Raw genomic sequence first — 24,204 nt, 5'->3', positions numbered from 1 at the left:
AACACAATGGCCTTTTCTGAGGTACATAACACTTCAATCTACTATAGGTGGTTACATTCTAGTGGCAGAGAGACAGCCATAAGCAAGTAAGGAAATAAATGAACAAAGTGATTTTTTTTTTAAATGGTAAGTACCATACAGAAAAGAAAAGGAAGATGTATCACAGAGGTATTGTGGCGGTAGAAGTAGGAGCTACTTTGGTACAGTGGTCAGTGAAGGCCTCACTGAGGGGGCATTTACTTTGGGACCTGAGAAAGAGCAAAGAGCTGGGGGAACAGCATCCCAGAATTCAAGAGCACTGGCAGGGAATAATATTAGATGCCCTTTGATTTAGACAGAGACAAGATTCTGAGCATTTACAATGTGTCTAGTACCCTATTGTATCCTGTACAGTCTACACAATATCAACAAAAACGGGTGGGGGTGAGTTCTAGATGTTAAAGGAAGCCATATCTCAGTTCATTATAAGGAAGGCATTCATAACCAAGTTGCTCAAAAATGGAATGGCATACAACATGTGACAGTGAGCTTCCTGCCACCAGAAGTGTTCGAGCAGAGGTTGGATGCCAGTCCGTCATGGATGTCCTAGCAAGCAATCCTACAGCAAGATGGAAGCTGGACTTGCTAACCTTATGATCTTACCATTTTCAAGTACCCATTGTCCTTGCCTTCAGCAAATTTGCAGATTACTTAAAAGGAAAATATACCTAGATATAAAACAATTAAAGAACAACCTAATGGTTTACAATGTTTCAGGGAGCCTCACTTAAGGGATATTTTGGAATATGATGTCTTGGGCATGCTAAAATTGTGGGAATATGCTATAATGACTACAGGAGATAGAGAAATGAGAGGTCACTGTGCTCTAAAGTAAACTTCGTAGCCCCCACCCCCATTGATGTATCCCCTCCTGGTCTCCCAAGGAGAGTCCCAGACACCCCTGTGTCTCTGATTATTGCTCAGGATGGTCCTTCTATTCTAAAAGAAAATGAATAGCTAATATTTATTTATTTATTTTATTTTTTATTTTTTTATTAATTAAAAAAAATTAACTAACACAACATTTAGAAATCATTCCATTCTACATATGCAATCAGTAATTCTTAATATCATCACATAGATGCATGATCATCATTTCTTAGTACATTTGCATCGATTTAGAAAAAGAAATAGCAAGACAACAGAAAAAGAAATAAAATGATAATATAGAGAAAAAAATACAAAATACAAAATACAAAAAATATATATAAAAAACAGAACAAACAAAAAAAAAAACTATAGCTCAGATGCAGCTCATTCAGTGTTTTAACATAATTACATTGCAATTAGGTAGTATTGTGCTGTCCATTTTTGAGTTTTTGTATCTAGTCCTGTTGCACAGTCTGTATCCCTTCAACTCCAATTACCCATTATCTTACCCTGTTTCTAACTCCTGATGGTCTCTGTTACCAATGACATATTCCAAGTTTATTCTCGAATGTCAGTTCACATCAGTGGGACCATACAGTATTTGTCCTTTAGTTTTTGGCTAGTCTCACTCAACATAATGTTCTCTAGGTCCATCCATGTTATTACATGCTTCATAAGTTTATTCTGTCTTAAAGCTGCATAATATTCCATCGTATGTATATTCCACAGTTTGTTTACCCACTCGTCTGTTGATGGACATTTTGGCTGTTTCATCTCTTTGCAATTGTAAATAATGCTGCTATAAACATTGGTGTGCAAGTGTCATTTGTGTCTTTGCCCTTAAGTCCTTTGAATAGATACCTAGCAATGGTATTGCTGGGTCATATGGCAATTCTATATTCAGTTTTTTGAGGAACCACCAAACTGCCTTCCACAGTGGTTGCACCATTTGACATTCCCACCAACAGTGGATAAGTATGCCTCTTTCTCCGCATCCTCTCCAGCACTTGTCATTTTCTGTTTTGTTGATAATAGCCATTCTGGTGGATGTGAGATGATATCTCATTGTGGTTTTGATTTGCATTTCTCTCATGGCCAGGGACATTGAGCATCTCTTCATGTGCCTTTTGGCCATTTGTATTTCCTCTTCTGAGAGGTGTCTGTTCAAGTCTTTTTCCCATTTTGTAATTGGTTTGGCTGTCTTTTTGTTGTTGAGTTGAACAATCTCTTTATAAATTCTGGATACTAGACCTTTATCTGATGTGTCGTTTCCAAATATTGTCTCCCATTGTGTAGGCTGTCTTTCTACTTTCTTGATGAAGTTCTTTGATGCACAAAAGTGTTTAATTTTGAGGAGCTCCCATTTATTTATTTCTTTCTTCAGTGCTCTTGCTTTAGGTTTAAGGTCCATAAAACCGCCTCCAATTGTAAGTTTCATAAGATATCTCCTTACATTTTCCTCTAACTGTTTTATGGTCTTAGACCTAATGTTTAGATCTTTGATCCATTTTGAGTTAACTTTTGTATAGAATGTGAGATACGGGTCCTCTTTCATTCTTTTGCATATGGATATCCAGTTCTCTAGGCACCATTTATTGAAGAGACTGTTCTGTCCCAGGTGAGTTGGCTTGACTGCCTTATCAAAGATCAGATGTCCATAGATGAGAGGGTCTATATCTGAGCACTCTATTCAATTCCATTGGTCGATATATCTATCTTTATGCCAATACCATGCTGTTTTGACCACTGTGGCTTCATAATATGCCTTAAAGTCAGGCAGCTTGAGACCTCCAGCTTCGTTTTTTTTCCTCAAGATACTTTTAGCAACTCGAGGCACCCTGCCCTTCCAGATAAATTTGCTTATTGGTTTTTCTATTTCTGAAAAATAAGTTGTTGGGATTTTGATTGGTATTGCATTGAATCAGTAAATCAATTTAGGTAGAATTGACATCTTAACTATATTTAGTCTTCCAATCCATGAACACGGTATGCCCTTCCATCTATTTAGGTCTTCTGTGATTTCTTTTAACAGTTTTTTGTAGTTTTCTTTGTATAGGTCTTTTGTCTCTTTAGTTAAATTTATTCCTAAGTACTTTATTCTTTTAGTTGCAATTGTAAATGGAATTCGTTTCTTGATTTCCCCCTCAGCTTGTTCATTGCTAGTGTATAGAAACGCTACAGATGTTTGAATGTTGATCTTGTAACCTGCTACTTTGCTGTGCTCATTTATTAGCTCTAGTAGTTTTGTTGTGGATTTTTCCAGGTTTTCGACGTATAGTATCATATTGTCTGCAAACAGTGATAGTTTTACTTCTTCCTTTCCAATTTTGATGCCTTGTATTTCTTTTTCTTGTCTAATTGCTCTGGCTAGAACCTCCAACACGATGTTGAATAATAGTGGTGATAATGGACATCCTTGTCTTGTTCCTGATCTTAGGGGGAAAGTTTTCAATTTTTCCCCATTGAGGATGATGTTAGCTGTGGGTTTTTCATATATTCCCTCTATCATTTTAAGGAAGTTCCCTTGTATTCCTATCCTTTGAAGTGTTTTCAACAGGAAAGGATGTTGAATCTTGTCAAATGCCTTCTCTGCATCAATTGAGATGATCATGTGATTTTTCTGCTTTGATTTGTTGATATGGTGTATTACATTAATTGATTTTCTTATGTTGAACCATCCTTGCATACCTGGGATGAATCCTACTTGGTCATGATATATAATTCTTTTAATGTGTTGCTGGATTCGATTTGCTAGAATTTTGTTGAGGATTTTTGCATCTATATTCATTAGAGAGATTGGTCTGTAGTTTTCTTTTTTTGTAATATCTTTGCCTGGTTTTGGTATGAGGGTGATGTTGGCTTCATAGAATGAATTAGATAGCTTTCCCTCCCCTTCAATTTTTTTGAAGAGTTTGAGCAGAGTTGGTACTAATTCTTTCTGGAATGTTTGGTAGAATTCACACGTGAAGCCGTCTGGTCCTGGACTTTTCTTTTTGGGAAGCTTTTGAATGACTGATTCAGTTTCTTTACTTGTGATTGTTTTGTTGAGGTCATCTATTTCTTCTTGAGTCAAAGTTGGTTGTTCATGCCTTTCTAGGAACTTGTCCATTTCATCTACATTGTTGTATTTATTAGCGTAAAGTTGTTCATAGTATCCTGTTATTACCTCCTTTGTTTCTGTGAGGTCAGTGGTTATGTCTCCTCTTCCATTTCTGATCTTATCTATTTGCATCCTCTCTCTTCTTCTTTTTGTCAATCTTGCTAAGGGCCCATCAATCTTATTGATTTTCTCATAGAACCAACTTCTGGTCTTATTGATTTTCTCTATTGTTTTCATGTTCTCAATTTCATTTATTTCTGCTCTAATCTTTGTTATTTCTTTCCTTTTGCTTGCTTTGGGGGTAGTTTGCTGTTCTTTCTCCAGTTCTTCCAAGTGGACAGTTAATTCCTGAATTTTTGCCTTTTCTTCTTTTCTGATATAGGCATTTAGGGCAATAAATTTCCCTTTAGCACTGCCTTTGCTGCATCCATAGGTTTTGATATGTTGTGTTTTCATTTTCATTCGCCTCGAGATATTTACTAATTTCTCTTGTAATTTCTTCCTTGACCCACTCGTTGTTTAAGAGTGTGTTGTTGAGCCTCCACAGTATTTGTGAATTTTCTGGCACTCTGCCTATTATTGATTTCCAATTTCATTCCTTTATGATCCAAGAAAGTGTTGTGTATGATTTCAGTCTTTTTAAATTTGTTGAGACTTGCTTTGTGACCCCGCATATGGTCTATCTTTGAGAATGATCCATGAGCACTTGAGAAAAAGGTGTATCCTGCTGTTGTGGGATGTAATGTCCTATAAATGTCTGTTAAGTCTAGCTCATTTATTGTAATATTCAAATTCTCTGTTTCTTTATTGATCCTCTGTCTAGATGTTCTGTCCATTGATGAGAGTGGCGAATTGAAGTCTCCAACTATTATGGTATTTGTGTCTATTTCCCTTTTCAGTGATTGCAGTGTATTCCTCACGTATTTTGGGGCATTCTGATTCAGTGCATAAATATTTATGATTGCTATGTCTTCTTGTTTAATTGTTCCTTTTATTAGTAGATAGTATCCTTCTTTGTCTCTTTTAACTGTTTTACATTTGAAGTCTAATTTGTTGGATATTAGTATAGCTACTCCTGCTCTTTTCTGGTTGTTATTTGCATGAAATATCTTTTCCCAACCTTTCACTTTCCACCTATGTTTATCTTTGGGTCTAAGATGTGTTTCCTGTAGACAGCATATAGAAGGATCCTGTTTTTTAATCCATTCTGCCAGTCTATGTCTTTTGATTGGGGAATTCAGTCCATTAACATTTAGTGTTATTACTGTTTGGGTAATACCTTCCTCTACCATTTTGCCTTTTGTATTATATATATCATATCTGATTTTCCTTCTTTCTACACTCTTCTCCATACCTCTCTCTTCTGTCTTTTCGTATCTGACCCTAGTGTCCCTTTAGTATTTCTTGCAGAGCTGGTCTCTTGGTCACAAATTCTCTCAGTGACTTTTTGTCTGAAAATGTTTTAATTTCTCCTTCATTTTTGAAGGACAATTTTGCTGGATATAGAAGTCTTGGTTGGCAGTTTTTCTCTTTTAGTAATTTAAATATATCATCCCACTGTCTTCTAGCTTCCATGGTTTCTGTTGAGAAATCTACACATAGTCTTATTGGGTTTCCCTTGTATGTGATGGATTGTTTTTCTCTTGCTGCTTTCAAGATCCTCTCTTTCTCTTTGACCTCTGACATTCTAACTAGTAAGTGTCTTGGAGAACACCTATTTGGGTCTAATCTCTTTGGGGTGCGCTGCACTTCTTGGATCTGTAATTTTAGGTCTTTCATAAGAGTTGGGAAATTTTCAGTGATAATTTCTTCCATTAGTTTTTCTCCTCCTTTTCCCTTCTCTTCTCCTTCTGGGACACCCACAACCCATATATTTGTGCGCTTCGTATTATCATTCAATTCCCTGAACCCCTGCTCAAATTTTTCCATTCTTTTCCCTATAGTTTCTGTTTCTTTTTGGATTTCAGATGTTCCATCCTCCAGTTCACTAATTCTACCCTCTGTCTCTTTAAATCTATCATTGTAGGTTTCCATTGTTTTTTTCATCTCTTCTACTGTGTCTTTCAATCCCATAAGTTCTGTGATTTGTTTTTTTCAGACTTTCCATTTCTTCTTTTTGTTCAGCCCATGCCTTCTTCATGTCCTCCCTCAATTTATTGATTTGGTTTTTGAAGAGGTTTTCCATTTCTGTTCGTATATTCAGAATTAGTTGTCTCAGCTCCTGTATCTCATTTGAGCTATTGGTTTGTTCCTTTGACTGGGCCATATCCTCAACTTTCCTGGTGTGATCCATTATTTTTTGCTGGCGTCTGGGCATTTAATCAGATTTCCCTGAATGTGGGACCCAGTAGGTTGAAAGACTTTCCTGTGAAGTCTCTGGGCTCTGTTTTTCTTTTCCTGCCTAGTATGTGGTGCTTGTCTGTCTGCGGGTCCCACCAGCAAAAGATGTTGTGGCTCCTTTAACTTTGGAAGACTCTCGCTGCTGGGTGTGTAGTGGAGACAGAGGAAAGGTTGTAGGTTGGTTTTAATGGCTTCAAATTGTGAAGTCCTGGGATCTGAATTCCTTGAGAGAGGGATTCCACCTGAGTTGTGTTTCACCCCTCCCACGGGGAAGGTTCAGGTGGTAGAGAGCCCTGAAAGCAACCTGTTTCTGTGTTCGGGGCAGTTGTAACCTGTATAATGCCAGTGCTGAGCCCAGAGGCAACGAAGCCTCCATAGAAACAGCCGCAGAAGGCTCTGTTTCGCCCCCTTTCCTCTTTTTCAGTTAGCCCAATCGGCGACTTCTGCCTTGATCAGTTTCGCCTGAGCTGAGGGCCTATTTTTAGTTGTCAGAAGTTGTTCATTAATGCCACTATTGGTGTTAGGTTAGGCTCAGTCTCTACTACTGTTGGAGACTCTTTCCTTTCCCTCCAGGAAGTCATCTGTGGGGGAGGGTCGCCAGCCGCCGTGGCTTGGGGAGCCGCCAATCCAAAGCTCCCAGCCGGCCTGGGAAGCCATGTGTGGGAGGGCCGCCGCGGCTTGGGGAACTGCCGATCCAAGGTTCCCAGCCGGCCCGGGAAGCCGCGTGTGTGGAAGGGGCTCCGGTCGCCGGCCACCGCGGATTGGGGAACCGCCGCTCTGAGCTTCCCAGCCGGCCCGGGAAGCTGCGCGTGGGGGAGGGGCGCCAGCCGCCGCGGCTTGGGAAACCCGGTCCAAAGCTCCCAGCCGGCCCGGGAAGGAGGGAGGGAGGGGCTCCGGCCGCCAGCCGCCGCGGCCCAGGGAAGCGCGCGCCTCTCGGGGACCTCACCGCAGCAGAGTCTCTTAGCAGGTCCAGCCGGTCCAGAATGGGGTATGCTGTGTATTTGGTCTCTGTTGTGGCTCCAGGAGCTGTTCTGTACTGTTTCTAGTTCTTTAGTAGTTGTTCTGGAGGAGGAACTAAGACCCGCGCGCCTTACTAAGCCCGCTAATATTTATTGAGCACTTAAAATGTGCCAGGCACTGGCCAAAGCCTTTTATATATATTAACTCAGGTAACGCTTACCGTAGCCGTATGAGATAGGTGGTACTCTTATCCACATTTTAACAAGTGAGCATGCTGAGGCACAGAGAGGTTAAGAAACTTGCACAAGTTTGCACAACTATATGTGGCTGCCCGAGGCCCAAAGTTTGATGTCCTGGCTCAATTTTTGTGTGTGCTGCTCTCCATGCTCAGACTGTCTCTTGTCTCTTCTCTATCCATTTCTTATCCTTCCTTCAAACTCTGGCTCAAAATTCATAGCACGAGAAATCCATCTTGGATGACCACCACCCTTTTTCTGCCTCTCCTTCACACTATTTCAAGGTATATGTGCTTAGAAAGCAATAAATCACAGTCCTTGGGATGTCAGGCAGACCCGGTTCAAAACTTGAACCCAGCAATTCTAACCATATAACCCCAGGCATGTTACTCAATGACATAGCTCTCATAGTTATTTGTATTGATTTATGTCTTTTAAATTTCATATATTTAATATTTAGTGTAAACCTTTCATGTGCTTGGTACTGGTACCTTTGAATCAGGACCTGACCTAGCAGTTAATGGAAATCCTGGGCTCTTGTGGCCCCCTTTGATTTCCAGAGGCAGTAATTTCCAGCTAATTTGGGGCAGGAGTGGTGGGTATAGATGACTTCAACAATTTCCTGCAGGTCCAGAATATATCAAGACTGTACATTAACTCTTTTATTCGCGTATCTGAGTCAAAAGTGCTAGAGAGGGCGGGCCACGGTGGCTCAGCAGGCAGAATTCCTGCCTGCCCTGCTGGAGAACCGGATTCGATTCCCAGTGCCTGCCCATGTTAAAAAAAAAAAAAAAAAGTGCTAGAGAGAAAATGAGCCCAGATAAGTGAGTTGACACCCTTACCCATCTGTTCTAGTTTGCTAGCTGCCAGAATGTGATATACCAAAAACCAGAACAGCTTTTAAAAAGGGGAATTTATTAAGTTGCAAGTTAACAGTTCTAAGGTCATGAAAACATCCACATTAAAACAAGTCTATAAAAATGTCCAAATTAAGGCACCAAGAGGTTACAACGTTCACTCAAGAAAGGCCGATGAAGTTCAGGGTTTCTCTCTCAATTGGAAAGGCACCTGGTGAACATAGTGGCGTCTGTTAGCTTTCTCTCCTGGCTTCTTGTTTCATGAAGCTCCTCCAGAGGCATTTTCCTTCTTCATCTCCAAAGGTCTCTGGCTGCATGGGCTCTTGTGGTTCTTGCGGCTCTGAAACTTTATCCAAAACGTTTCCGCTTTTAAAGGATTCCAGTGAGCTAATCAAGACCCACCCAGAATGGGTGGGGGTCACATCTCCCTCTAAACAAAGATTAATATCCACAAGTGGGTGAGTCACATCTCTGTGGAGATAATCTAATCAAGTTTCCAACCTACAGTGCTGAATGGGAACTAGCAGAAACAGCTGCCTCCACAAGATGGATCAGGATTAAAGCATGGCTCCTCTAGAGTACATAGTCCTTTCAAACTGGCACACCTTCCAACAGCAGGAAATTTGGTTTGGCTCAAAGGTTGTTTCTGAACCACTAGTGGGGACTCATTTCCTTTCTGGACTCAACCCCTAGCATACTTCCAAAGGACACTGACTTAGAAGGGATAATCTTAAGATAATGCTCATTCAAGTGATCCCCAGCTATGGGGCATCTTCCTAGGACAGAGGTAGTTTTAAAGCAACTACTCATCACATGAGTTGAGACCAGAGTTAGGGCTTTCCCTGAGTGTTGGGTAGGTTTGGGGGGCCACCCTAAACCACCGTCCTGGTCTGTTCCCTCGTGGTTCCATGTGACCTGATCCTCATAGTCTGTTCTGTGTCCTGCTTGGGACCAGGAATTTTGCTGGCTTCAGCTTTAGCCATTTCCGACTGGATTTTTAGGAGCTTCCTCAGGTTCCTTCCTGTGGAAAGGAGGCAAAGAGAGAATGCTTGAATACAGTCCCTCACTTTTTATCAATGTTGAGTTCATCTTCCTGGCTCCAGTGCAGTTAGTTGCAAACAGGAAACAGGGATGCCCAGAGAAGGAAAAGAAATGTGTGTGGCCCTTTCATCACCTGTCTGAGACTCCCCCAGGTTGAGACAAGGTCATCATATCCATCCCTCTGCCTTAAGTTCATTGAGATTTACATCCTGCTTTCTAGTCTACATTTTTATCCCTTCCTCCTATACTCAATTGGCTGGTCCAGGGCTCATATCCCATAGGGAAGGACACCTAATTTTTTGATTTTCCAATTTCCCTCCTTACTTGTGGATATAAGACAAGCCTTCCAAATATTTAATCTAAATCTATCATGTTGTACATTACTTTCCAAGAAGACCCTGATCTTATATCTCCTACAGCCAGGCAGCTGAAACTGAGGTCCCAGTGCTAAAACAACTAATCATCTCTATAAACTCCAGAGCTCTGTCTTACTGGGAAAAAAATCAGATCTATTTAAATTCATGTGCTACTTGGATAACAAGTTAATAAGAAATCTAACTGTCTTTGTCTCCAACCTGGAGGTGCTAGAACTCGTCAAGAACATTGTGGCTGATGACCGAGTCCAGTACCACGTGTTAAATGCCTTTGACCCCTTGCCCGTCAGCTCCTCTGACAATCAGGCCTTTGGCTACCAGCTGCTCAGCCAGACCATACGGTCAGTCTTCCCGGAAATCAATATTGTTGTCCCAGGTAATGACCTCATCATCTGTGGTTGGAGTGAGGCGGGGGGTCGGGACTGTTTCCTATCCAGTGTCTGCTGCCCCACCCCCATCCCAGCTGTTCAGCCTGGCAACAGCTGGCTGCTTCCCCTCCTGATGGGACTGGAACTGTATTTTCCTCTAGAGTGGAAGTGAGAAAGCAAACAGGAAAGGAGCAGAACAATAAATTAGGTCAGTCAAACCTGGTTCCTTGCCCAACCTGGTCCAATCACTCTGGCATGGAGGGGAGGATTGGCCTAGACCACCCCTCTTTTCTGGAAGAGCCACAGAGAGGGCCAGGTTCCCCAAGATTCTGGTTCACATCCATCCTAGGATAACAACTCAGCAGCAGGACTTAGACTTCTCAGCCCAGAAAAGCCTCCAACCCAAACTATTTTCATAAACCCCATGCATGTCTCCCAGCACAGACCAGTCTCAATAGCATCGCCTGTAAGCAGCACCACCTCTACGCCCCTCCCGCAGCCGTCCAGCATGCAATCCATATCTAGGATGTGCAGACAGTGGCTCTCAAATTTGAGACTGGGAAAGCATGAGCTAGAGAATTAGTTAAATGTAGATTTCCTGGACCCACTCCCAAAGATTCTGGTTAAGGAAACCCAGGATAGGGTCCTGGAACCTTTTTGTTGTTGTTGTTGTTTTGTTTTTTGTTTTTTTATTTGTTTGTTTTAACAAATACCCTGGGAATTCTGACTCAGATGGTGGCTGACTACAGTTTGAAAATCTCTGGTCTGTGGTGTGAGTAGGAGATGCACTGGTGTTCAGGCCTGCTATCCTGTAATCTAAATTTAATCATTGATTCCCCCAGACGTATGCTGAGCTCTTATTTATCCTGTACTCAGCATGGGCCCTTAAAGAGCTTACAGTAAAAATTTGCATTCATAAACTCAAATATGTGTAGTCCTTTTTCTTTTTCTTTTTTTTTTTTAAATCAACTTAAACCTGATGTGAGCCCCCACGCCTCAGGAACGTCAATCTCAGACATTTTTGAGGCCTCCTGGCACCACCTCCTTGAATCAAGTCCCCAGGGTCTTATGCAATAACATAGTGTCAGAAAGTCTATCAGCCAGTGGCCATCAGTCCTTCAAGACATCTGTGTCCTAGGCACAAGTTCGCTTCAGGTTGGATCTTTCGTCTAACTGTTTGGGGAGTGGGATATTTGACTCTAGATATAAGGTCCCATCCCCCTGAGCATATCAGGTGGCCATTCCCTCTGAAGTCCTGCTACGTTCTCAGAGTTCTGCCACAGAGCAGGACCTGGGTCCCTACCATCCAGGGACCCTGGCCCTCGCAGTCTCCATGTTCTCCTCTTTTGACCCTCAGAGGCTGTTTATCTTACTCCTTCCCTTCTGGGGCACCTGCCCTATTCCCATCAACAGAGTTAGGCTTTTATGGAAAAAAGACAGGCAGAAATTAATTGACAGAAATCCCCAAAGCAAATCATTGTAAAGGGTCTGGCTACCTGTTTAAAGTGAGGAGAGGGGAGCAGGCCATGGTGGCTCAGTGGCAGAATTCTTGCTTGCCGTGCTGGAGGACCCGGGTTCGATTCTCGGTGCCCACTCATGTTAAAAAAAAAAAAAATGAGGAGAGCGAAATAGAACAAAACACAAATGACCATCTCACATCTTACAACCAGACTTAAATTAATGCCCTAAGATGTCTTTTCCCAAGATCGCTGCTATTGGGAACAAGTCCCAACCCCAGCTGAGGAGTGGGGTGATCTGCTGCCAACTAGGGAGTGGGAGACTGGAGAGAGAGTATCCTGGGACTTTCCATTCCTGAGATTTGACTCTTGGAAGACATCTAAAGGATGAGAATAGCAGGAAATAGTGTTCTACTTCAAGAGGATTGCACTTACAGCAATAAAGCTCCCCAGAGGATGACCTTGGGTTATGGAGAATAAAGACCAAGCAATAAAGGAATGATATCTGGACTTTTGGTTTTTAAAATAGCAAATAACCATGGCTATAGGTGTGAAATGAAGGTTTTGGTCACTCTGGTCTTCATGGAAAGAGGGAACTTAGCTTTGGACCATTCAAGGGATATCTCATTGCTGCCCTTGGGAGGGGGTTCAATCTTTCTGGCTGAAATGGTGTTTTAGTGAAGCTTTGAGAAGGGTAGCCAGGAGGACAAAAATTTACAGCCATGGGCTCTCAAGGCAGACCAGGCATTGCCTTGTAGTGACCCTGGAGTCCAATTTTCCAACCAGCCCGTCTCCAGCCAGTTCCATGGCTTGGTTCTTCACATAAACCCTCATCCTTCTTGTCTTCCCCTTCTAGGCACTTGTATTGGCAACACAGACAGCCGGCACTTTACAAACCTTTCGACTGGCATCTATCGATTCAATCCCCTTTATCTGCAGCCTCAAGGCTTCAGTAGGTGAGTGGAATGTGCTTGAGCAGCAGTGGAATAAGAGGAGACACATCTGACCTGCCCCCTTTCCCACCTCATTCTCCTGACAGTCCACAGGATGAGGGAAAGCCACAGTTTGCACAAACTAAAATGGAGCCATTGCAGAATCTAGCTGCCAACCATTGTCATTGCCAGTCTTGCCACTCCCCAGATTTTGTGGCAATTTCCTCCATTTTTTTTTTTCAGGAATGGAGATAATCAGATGATTGGTAAGAACCTGGTAGAGGGTGCAAGGGTAGTTCAGCAATGGAATGCTCACCTTGCATGTGGGAGACCCGGGTTCGGTTCCCGGCCCATGCATCCCCCACCCCCCAAAAAAAGAACATCGTGGAATTAGGATCCTTGAGGGCTGATCCCAGTTCTTTCTTCCATTGGTAGCATACTTACCCTCTGCACCTCATTTTCTCCATCTACAAAATGGGGAGACTCTTCAGAGCTCTCATATACACACAGTGAAATGCAAACACACACAACGTCAAAAGTGAGCATATGCTTCAATTCTCAGAGGAAATACACTTTGGGAATCCAGGGCATTTGGAAATCACTGAGAAGGTGATTTCCATTTGCCTTTCTGCTCCTTATCACATCCAGACCTATTTTCCCCACCATAGTCAATTGCCAACACAATGAAAATATTTGAATATGAGTTTAAGAACAGCTTTCATGTTTGGTGTTTTTTTTTTAACAGGAAGCGGGTAGTTATTCTTTATTTCCTTTCATCTGTGAGATTACATATGTTGTTTGGTTATTTTTGTTGTTGTGGGGAGGCAGGATGGTGGGCATGAAATCTGATAGTAAGTTGCTAAGTGAGCAGAGGGGTGGATGGGTATCCTGAGCAGTTGTCTTTCCTACCTTCTCATACCTCTTAAAAGTTTGGGGATAGGGCAGGCCACGGTGGCTCAGCAGGTAAGAGTGCTTGCCTGCCATGCCCAAGGACCCGGGTTCAATTCCCGGTGCCTGCCCATATGGGGACAGTGGTGGGGGGGGAGTTGGGAGATAGGGAGCTGGCTTAGAAATAAGTCTAGCTAGGGACCCTGGCCTAAGAGAAAGATAATTACGAAGATGGATCTCCCAGTGGGGGAATTATGGAATGGATTTCAAATCTGGAGATAATTTTGAACCCCCCAGGGGTTTATTTCATAATCTACCCCACTGCTCTCAGCCATGAGCATGGGTCCTTAAAAGGCGTGTCATATAAAACCTTACTTTTTACAAATAGCCTCTCCCACCTTTCCCTGGAAGGTCAAAAGGCCAGTGGCTTCAGGGGATGCTAGATTGGGAGATGGGAAAAAGGGAGGGGAAAGCTCTGCTGTGTTACAGCAGTTGGTCCTCTCTTCCTCTCCCCAATATACATCATCTCTGGTTCCCTCAGCATCCACGGAATCAATGAGAAAATCTCAGTGCAAGCCTACGAGACCCAGGTGAAATTCATCTTTGAATTCATCCAGAATGCAGACACATTCCAGTTGCAGGTTCCTCACTGGCATGAACTGTAAAATCAAGGAACCAGATGGGTTAGGACAAAATTGGACATAATCCGAGAAGAAAAGCCAATCTTGAAGATACTTGTGGCCACAATCACGTTGTAACACATCGTCCACTTGTCCTGCTTACCCAAAGCCATGGGCAGGGAGTAAGAGAGGGTCAACAGGAGTCTGCCTTCTCCTTGCCTCCGGCATTTCCATTCTTCCACTGACTGGCATTTATGTCCCACTTACCTTAGAAGTATCTGGCTTGTCTGTTTTATGCTGGTTATTTAAGTACCTCACCCTCCAGACCTGAATTAACAAATGAAGGTTTGAAAAACCTCAACCAGGCTGGATGTGAGTGTTTAATTTAGGGCCCTCTTGCTGGGCTGCCTCCTCCAAAGATGGTATATTTCTTCTTGCAATAACTTATTTTCCTCTTTTTTTCTCCTCTCTCCTTGGATTTTTTGGCTGTCTCATCATCGTTTCTCTCCTGGCCCTGGGTCCCTTCCCCCACCCACTAATTTATTGTACATCTGGAGCAGGACTTAGTCAGACTGTGATGTTACCATAATTGCCACAACAATTAGTCAAATAAAATAATCTATGCAGTCCCAAGGGTCACTGAGGGGTGAGGCTGAGGCAGGGACCTTTGGAGAAGTCTCTAACTTCCTGGCTCCCAAGGTGGGAGACTGGAAGAAAGAGACTTTGTCCTTGGGCTCCTCCCAAAGACTCCTTAGGCTTTGTTCCCTCCCCTGCTCTGTTCCTGCCACCTGCTGCTGCTGTCCCGCCCCCAGGAGGCACTGATTTGTGGAAACATTTCCCTGGCACATCCTGTGGGGTAAGCTCCCGAGGAAAAGGCACTAGATGACCCAGCCTCTCAGGGGAGCCTGGCCCGACAAGGGCCCTGGCCTTGGCATCATGTCCAGGTTGAGACTGATGGAAGGATAGTGGAGGGTACGCTGAGGTGGTGGTGGTGGGGGAGACTGATTTGAGGGACTCTCCCCTGGCTGCTGAGGGATGAAGAAGGGCAAGCTGTCCTCTCTTGGGGTATGGCTTAGTCTTTCCCCTCTGGAGTCCAGCTCTGAGCATATTTAAATCTGCGCAGTGGCTGCCAGGTGGGGGGCATTGAAAGGCAGCATTTCTTGGCTCAAGGCTCGTGAATCATGAGGTAGTTGGGGTCATGGAGGGAGACAGAGGGGGGCTGGGACTTGAAAGACTCCCTCTTTTCTTCCTGTCCAGACAAGGAAGAAAACCGTCCGCGCTTTCCTGGGGTTTGACAGCAATGGGTTCCTTATCCTCAAACACACACACACACACACACACACACACACACACACCGCCACCATCCCTCACCTCACTCCTGTGGCTTTGAGCTGCCCCTCAGAGCTTAATGGAAAGTGTGAGAGAAACAGTTGTGGATTATTCAAGCTCTTTTGCTACTCCCCCTAAGATTCTCATTCCTTCCCTCACCCTCCCTTTCTTTTTTTTTTTCTGCCAGTTCAGTACTTATTCAGCCTTTGTTAGAGGGTGAGCTAAAGAACAAAAATAATCCTTCACATTTGTACAGAGCTGCGAAAACACTTTCATATACCTTACCTCAGCAGAGCTCCACAGGAACCCTGTAAAGAAGATACTGTTCCCCCTTTTACAGATGGGGACTGGCGCCTCCTCTGCTGGGGGCAGCTGACTCAAATCCATGTAGCCTGGCCCCAAACTCACTATTATACTAAGATCCTAAATTATTAATAGAATCTACTTCATATCAATTATCCTATTCAATCCTCACAACTGCTCTAAGGTATTGCCTCTGTGCTACAAATGAGGTGACTGAGACTCAGAGGTTAAATAATTTGTCCAAGGTCTTGCAGATATTAGGGCTCAATCTATTAGAATTCAAAGCCTGTGGTAATAATACTGAAGGTGAACTGAAGCTCAGCGAAGTCATTTGCCCAAGATCACAGAGTTCTTTAGAGGCAGCACCAGAATTCAAATACAGGTTAAAATCCCCTAGTCCAGTGCTTTTTCAATTGCATTCATGCTTCCTGCTTAAAGAACCTGTGCAGTGTGGCTCATTCACTCTGATCCAGAGATATCCAAAGAACAAAGGTTGTTGTTCTGTTGAATTTAGTTCTTAGCTCAGGCTCTGTGTTCTCCTGGATGACCTCTCCCTATTCACACCTCTTCCCCTGTCTGTCAGCATTCCTCCCAGACCTAGCCCCAGTTTCAGGGTTCAGCTCTTCTCTCTTATTCTCTGAGATTGGGAACAGCAAGGTCTCTAATGATCTGTGGATTAACTAGGAGAAGAATGAGCAAAGGACCCCTGTCCCCATCCAGCCCCATAAAGCATAGTCATCCAGAACCCTGAGGAGGGAAGGGAGGCCCTTGAGAGGGACTGCTGCAAATTCTGGATGTGAAAACACAAACTTTCCAGCCCTGCAAGCCCTCAAGTCTCTGGAGAAAACGACTCAAACTGCTGGCCCAGCCAGGACAACACGAGCCCAGAGATTCTGGCAGGAACGGACAATAGATCCAGGATTTTCCTTCACCCCTGCCCCCATCCATCTACCACTCCCCAGATCCACCTTGAGAGAACTCCAGCAGATAATCACAGGCACACCCTAACTCCAGTCAGAGACTTAAGCTCCTTACTCACATCTCACACTCTAGGGTGGGAAAGAATAGGGAAGGAAAGGAATAAAGTTTGGCTGAAGTCCTTGATGATTTGGAATCTGGGCTGCCAAGAACCCAGGCCACTCTGGACTGGTATTCTTTTCTTCTGGGAGAGATACTAAAAGAAGACAGAACTCCTACTCAAGAGCTGAATATGTTATTAAAATGCTTTGAAATTTTATTAACTATTTTTATAAAATGAAACGTGGCAATTCTAATGTTCAGTGTCCATCTGGTTGTCAATAAAAAGAATCAGGATCATATTTCATACTTCTGATGGTTTGTTTCATGTATCAACTCCACTAGGTTATAATGTCCAGTTGTATGGTCAGCATTGGCCAGCTTGTTACTGTGAGGGTTTTTCATAGATAGGATTTGTATCTATAAGATCAGTTGATTGTATTTTCCATTCAGTTGACTGGAACTACAACAAACAAAAGAGATTGCCTTCAGCAGTGTGGGGATTCTCCTTGACTAATCAGTTGGTGGTCTTAAAAGTCAGAATTGAGCATTTCAGAGTAGGAAGAAAAATTTCTGCCTCAACTTCAGCATTGGCTCTTGCCAGAATTTCTGGCCAGCCAGCTTCTCATGAGGAATGTGGGCTAAGGGCTTCAGTATCACCTTCATAGGAGTTTCTAGCTAGCGGTGGCCATCTGCCCTATGGAGTTCAGCCTTGCCATCCTCCAAGGTCATGTGAGTCAATTCTATATAATAAATACATATATTCTCCTGTTGGTTCTGTTTCTCTGGAGAACTCTAATAAATATATCTAGACCTAAGAATATGAAACCTTAAGAGTAATATAAATTGCTTAATTCTACAAAATATTCCTCAATTGTTGTAAATACTACACTAATCCATGAGCACCTCAGAAATAGAGATTGGAACCCAAAGAGAAGTAAGGAAACAGACACTCAGTATTACTGGGAAATAACATGTCATGCAAGAATCCATTGCAGTCATGCTATCTGAGAGGAAGGATTTAGCAAGTTAATTTTCTTTTCTCTTAGGTAAGCACTTCCACTGCTCAGTTCTGCCCTGCACTCCTAATCCATGTCTGTCTCCAATATTCATTGACACAACCCACAAACCTTCCATGCATTCAGACTCAGTTACTTTTTCCCCCCCTGAGAGCACAGATTAAGAGATATAGAGAAGTATTTCCCTGGGGACTGAAATCTATTAGTCTCAAGAATGCATGTTTAGGGTTACCAGTTGTTCTGTGCTAGCACTGAGCACTGAATCCCAAGTGACAGAGGCACCTCTGTTTTCAATAAATTTAGTTATTTTTGTGGTTGCGTTATATGGTGTCTTCTAAAGCTTGGAGCCTAGAGCAGGAGACTCTTTTGCCCAGGTCTAAGCAATAAGGTCTTTTTATATACCCCACAGTGCCTGGTCTAGAGAGTCAGAAAAGACGCTGTGGTGAGGTCATGATTAAGCTGAGATTTCAAAGTCGAGTAGGAGTTAACTCAGGAAAAGTTGGGGGAAAACTGTGCCAGACAAAAAGAATGGGGTATACAAAGAATCTAAGGTAAATGAGAGCCAGATGCCTTTGGGAAACTGAAAGGGGGCCGATTTGGGCCTTGGTGGCCAGGATAGGGATTTTAGACTTGACTTAAGGATAATGGGAAAGGAAGAATAGTTAAGAGGTTGTTTCCACCCCGCCTTCCTTCTTTCCTTCCTTCTTTCCTTCCTTCCTCCCTCCCTCCCTCCCTCCCTCCCTTCCTTTCATTCCTTCTTTCTAACACTTATACACTGTTTTTCTATGCCAGGCTCTATGATTTATAAATAGTAACTTATTTAATCCTAATAATTACTCCCTAAAGTAGATTGTTACAATGTAACAACTGAAAATGAACTCAGGGGATTGGAGAAAAGTAGGTGGATTAAAGAGTTATTTAAAGTTGAATCAATGGGTGACATTTGGTGATTAATGGTTGGTGGAGGTAGGGGGTGGAGAAAAGTAGCAGAAGGAGTCATAAATGACTTCCAGGCACTGTGCTTGAGCAAATGAGAGGGGACTCTACTGAGCTGGGAGAGACTGAAAAAGGAGCAGATATCTAGGAGATGATCATCTCCATTTTGGATGTAACATGTTGGAGGTGCTAAGTCATCCATATCTGGAGATCAGAAGAAATGCCTAGAATAAAGATATTTGGGAGTCATCAACAGAGCACAATTGACACTATGAGAGTGGATGAGATAACTAGGATCTGATAGCGGAAGAAGAGCCAAATTTTTAAGTCTAAATTAGAAAGTATCAGCAAACATCACAGAAATGTATAAGGCTTTTTTTTTCAATCTACTAACTTTATTTTAACATTTGTTCCCCCTATTATTTATCCATTTTTAATCCATATGTTTTATTCATCTGTCCATAAGGTAGATAAGAGAAGCATCAGACACAAGGTTTCCACAATCACACAGTCACATTGCAAAAGCTATATCAGTATACAATCATCTTCACAAAACATGACTACTGGAACACAGCTCTACATTTTCAGGCAGTTCCCTGAAAACAGAGGCAGTGCCTCCCTGTTACATATAAGGCATTTTTAAAAATGTAAATATAAATTTAAAAATATAAAGGTTCTGTGCTCAAGGACCTTGCAGTCTAGCTGGGAAAACTAAAACCAACACATATAGCAATAAGTCAATATATAGAAGTCGAACTCTGTAACTCATCATTTCATCAAAGCCTTTTGTGATACTAACACTACTAGCAGTTCATCTTTCACCTTACATTTCTCAACATGCATCCAGCCACATATTGAATAACCTGCTGTTGCCTGAAGATACCACATTCTTCTTTATCTGTCTGCCATTTTACTCTGTTCCTTCTAGCTAGAATCATTTTCTTCCGTGGTCTGTCAGGTAAAACCACAAAGTAAGTTTGATTAAAGCCTCTCCACGTCTTTGAGGACATCCTGAGCCTTCCCAAACAAAGTTCAGTGTTTCTTCCTCTGACAAAGGTACGTGTCTGTGTGTATATTTGAATTGAGAATGTACGTATTTTATTTTTATTTTTCATGTCTCTATCTAAGAAAGTATTTGAGGAAACTTAAATATACAACTTGAGGATAGGACATGCATCACTTTCTTGCTTCAATGGCTCCTCACTGCCCTTAGGATAAAGACTAAAATGCCTAGTATGGCCCAGGAGGCCCTCTATGGTCTCGATCTGGCTTATTCTAGAATCTTCATGTGCTTCATGCCCATTATTGTATGTGCTACAGCCACACTGGTCTTGAATTCATTGAAATCCCTAGGTTCCCTCCCATAAAAGAGTCTTTGTCATACTGGTCCCTCTACCTCGAATGCCCTGCCCTCCTCACTCCACCCCGACCATTACCTGGTTATCACCTATCTTCCTTCACAGGTTAGCTCAGCATCCATCATTAGTTCAGCAGCTCCTTGCATGGACTCCTTCATGAAGTCAATTCTATTAGGCTCCTTTTGAGGCATTTATATGATGGTTACATAACTTTTTTTAAATGTTATTGTAATGACCTATATACAATGTAAAATCCCCCTTTTGACCACTTCAGGTATACAATACAAAGGTATATTTTTGTTAAGTCTCCTCAGAAGGTTCTAATATGCAGCCAGGGCTGAGAACCACCAGGTTAGAGTATTCTTCCCCAAATTGTTTGAATCATGGGAGTCGTCTAGGGCATTTATTGAAAGGGTGGATTTCCTGGCCCTGCACCAGACCTTTGGAAACAGAAATTTCCAGGAGAGAGGCCTGGAAATCTATATTTTAAAAGAAGGGCCCACAGGTGATTCCTATCATCAGGCCAGTTTAGGAAAGCCTGGTCCAAGGGATAACCAAAGGACAATAAACACAGAGGATAGTTTGAAACAAGATAATGTGGTGTGCAAGATACAATCTTCTTGTATCCTGCCTCTCTAAGATAAAGGTCACATCCTTGGCTTGTGACCCACTGTAGGAATGTTACAGTATAGGAATACAGTGCTTCTGTAGGAATACCATGCTTCCACTCAGGAGTGCCCTCAAATTCTGGAAAGTCTAGACTTTTGTGGAAGATACAGAGAAAGCCTGAGATGCCCCCTTCAGATGCCTAATCCCTACTGTGGTTCTTTTTCTTTGGTGAGACTGAAATCATAGCAATCCTACTGTGTGGGAAATGTTCCAAGTACCATAATATTGTTGATCCTCTCAACATCTCTGAGAAAGCAAATAGTGTCTCCATTTTACAGATATGACTCAGAGATATTAAGGAACTTGCAATATGTGGCTAAGCATAGATTCAAATCCAGATTTCAAAGCTACGGCACATCCCACTGTACAGCACTGCCTCTCAAAGATTACTTCTTTGTTATACTTCCCAGTTATAGTTTACCAAACTATTTTGCTTGCTGCTAAGCGTTCCCAGCTCCACTCAGTAATTTCAGAAACGCAGCTCCAAATATCTGGAACCATCTTGCTTAGAGGAATCTTAGAGTGCGCATCCAGGAGGTTTGGGGAAAGGGAAGCTCGGTTGAAGAGAAGCAAAGGGGATGGGGAGAGCAACTAGCTCTGAGCGCAGGTGGCCACACTTCCCCATTCCACCCCCCATCACGACATCCTCCTAGCAGTGAATGAAGCCGGAAGAGGATGTCACCTCAGCTCTGGGCAGCAGGAAAGAAGTTGACCTCTGGAAGAGAGATAGCAGGGGAGGGGTTATAACAAGGGGAAAAATGGGAGGGGGCACCCTCCCTCAGTAGAAACAAAAAGCAGAAAAGTTTCCAGCCATATCAGGTCAGCTTTATGACTATGCCATGCTGGTTTTGGGGTCCAGGATCTATGGCACCCTGGAATGTTATGATATTTCAGGATGGGTATCCAGGTAGTTCATGGAGAAGCCATTGCTAGATAGCAGCTGCCCTGAAGGAGGGCCATGGGGCCTGGAGGACCTGAGGATAGAGGGAAATGAAAGACGTATTAGGAGAACTTAAGCAAAACTTTAGTAGGCTGTGCCACAGAGGCTCTTCCGTCACAGGCTAATCCATGGGCCCTGACAGTGATTACCAACTCCTACCAAAAGCCTCCCTCCTCCACCAGATAACTCAATTCTTAGTGAAAACTCTGTGCTTGCTATATAAACACATTTTCAAGATGTGATGGATTGAATTATGTACCCAAGTTCAGACATGCTCTGGTCTGGCCTGCTTGCTGGTGGATGTGGGCCCAATGTAATTAGTCTTCTGAAGGGGGTTCTTCACCTATGTGTGGGACAGTTGAATCAGACTGGGCTTTCATCTGGATGACTAGAGTCCTTTTCAGCAGAATGAAATTCAGACAGAGAGAGAAAGTCACAGGAAGAAGCTGAAAGTCCAGAGAGAAGAAAGGAGAAGCCATCCCCATGTGCTTTGCATGTGATAGAAAAGCCGAGGATGGAGGATTGCCAGCAGCCAGCCCAGAATACTAGTCTCCAGGGAGAAAGCATTGACTTGCTGATGCCTCAATTTTGGACTTCTCTTCACCTCAAAAGTGTAAGCCAATGAATTCCTGTTGTTTAAATCAATCCGCTATGTGCTATTTCTTTGAATAGCCTGGACACCAAGACATGTGACAAGTCACCTAGCACCTCTCCAACTAGACTATTTCCCCTAAGTTTATCCTGTATAGAAATCCTGGAGCTACTACTGGCCTCTGGGTCAATGCCACATTGTTTTACTGGAGGACCTGGGGAGTGGATGCTATGAGCTTATTAGGTTGTCGTATAGGGGGAGGATCTCGCTCTCCCATAATAACGGTACTTCTGACCTGACCTGGTCTCAGGCCTGTAGCTGAAGGAGGAAGAAAGGGCATGGAAGAGGAAGACAGTGATAGAAAAGTGCTGTAGAGTATCACAGGCCTGTGAAAGACTTCCCGGAGAAGAAGAGGTTGGCAGTGACTTAAAGGTCTTCCGTTTCCAGGAAGGACATTATAGGCCTTGAAGAAGTTAAAGACAGATCTGTAGAGGAGTTCCCCAATGGGGAAGTAGGAACAAAACCTCATAACTAAAGTCTTAGGGACTTCCTTTGGAGAGGAGAAAATTATTTTTAAGTATAGGAGAGCTCTCTCAGCTAACAAGCTTTAAAAGTGGACATTCTTAAGGCAGAAGGAGGGCCTATGTGACCTGTGGAAGTTCTTGTCATGCAGAGGTCCATAATGATGCCCAGAACCCTCGCTGTCTCCTTATCACCACTAGCCCTACCACTCCCCAGTTGAGTCTCTCCTTCTGAGGCATCTGTTGGTTGCTTCCTGTTGTAAGTTTCTGTCTTTTCATCTGTGACCTCTGACCCCTGCATCAGTGCTTCTATCTTCACAGACTGTAGCGACTTCTGCTCTTTCAGTAGGGAAGGGCTAGAGTCTTCCCCTTTTCAGGACCACAACTTGAAGAAGAAGGACATCTACTTCTCCCAGCCCCTCTTGGTGTTTACCTGTAGGGAACTGCACAACATAGGACAAACTACTTGAAAGAGTCTCATTCATTTATTCATTCATTCATTCAACATATTTATTGCACACCTACTATGTGCCAGAACTGAGACTACTCTAGGGATTAAAAGAGCATAAAATTTATAATTTTGTCCCAGTGGCCCTGCGGCTTTGGAAAACACACAAACTGAGATCTTTTGGGTTCTATACTCATAAACATATTTGCAATACCTATAACCAACAAAGGACTCATAACTGAATTATATAAAGAAGTCCTATACACCACTGAATTGTATAATTGAAAGTGATTAGAATGGAAATTTTATGTTGTATATATGTTACCACACACAAAAATTAAAACTCATAGAACTGTACAACACAAAGAGGGCCTAAATTTTAATTAATATAATTACAATAACATTATTCATCAAATGTAACAAATGTACCACACTAATGCAAAATGTTAATAATAAAGAAAACTGGGAGCAGAGAGAGGACGGTATATGGGAACTCTGTATTTTCTGAATGGTTTTTTTTTTGGTAAACCTACAACTGCAAGACAGAAAATCTAATCAGAAAATGGACAAAATACTTGAACAGATATCCAAATGGCAAATAAATATTCGAAAATATTTATTTGAAAAGGTGTCAAATTCATTGATTATCATGGAAATGTAAATTTAAACCACAATGAGAAATTACTACAACCCCTCCAGAATGGCTAAAATTAAAAAGATTGACAATATCAAGTGTTGATGAGGACGTGGAGTAATTGGAACTGCAGACACTGCTCATAGGAGTGTAAATTAATATGGCTGTTTTGTACAATTATTTAATAGCCCTTACTAAAACTAAATGTATGCCTACCCTATGACCCAATAATTCTGTTCCTAGGTATATATATAAGAGAAATAGGGACGTAAGTGCACCAAAAGACATGGGCAAGAATGTTCATAGCAGCATTATTTACAATAGCCCTAAACTTGGAACAACCCAAATGTTCATCA

At 42.5% G+C, this 24,204-nt stretch overlaps 1 protein-coding gene across 2 annotated transcripts in view; it reads left to right on the top strand.

Annotated features, from left to right (window-relative positions):
• The window catches only part of PM20D1 (peptidase M20 domain containing 1), a 30,405-nt gene extending 13,270 nt beyond the window's left edge, over nt 1-17,135 (top strand). Inside the window, exons 11-13 of one of the 2 annotated variants that reach the window (XM_077157582.1) lie at nt 10,025-10,193; nt 12,499-12,598; nt 14,004-17,135. In XM_077157582.1, coding sequence (XP_077013697.1) covers nt 10,025-10,193; nt 12,499-12,598; nt 14,004-14,127 — 393 coding nt within the window. In that variant the 3' untranslated portion in view covers nt 14,128-17,135. The remainder of the gene's footprint in view (nt 1-10,024; nt 10,194-12,498; nt 12,599-14,003) is intronic. The other variant, XM_077157583.1, reaches the window with a different exon arrangement.
• Nucleotides 17,136-24,204: the final 7,069 nt, after the last annotated feature.

Source organism: Tamandua tetradactyla, chromosome 4 (genome assembly GCF_023851605.1).
Source record: "Tamandua tetradactyla isolate mTamTet1 chromosome 4, mTamTet1.pri, whole genome shotgun sequence".
Classification (NCBI taxonomy): Eukaryota; Metazoa; Chordata; class Mammalia; order Pilosa; family Myrmecophagidae; genus Tamandua; species Tamandua tetradactyla.
Note: the sequence above shows the minus strand (reverse complement) of the source record. Positions and strands in the feature narration are given on the sequence as shown.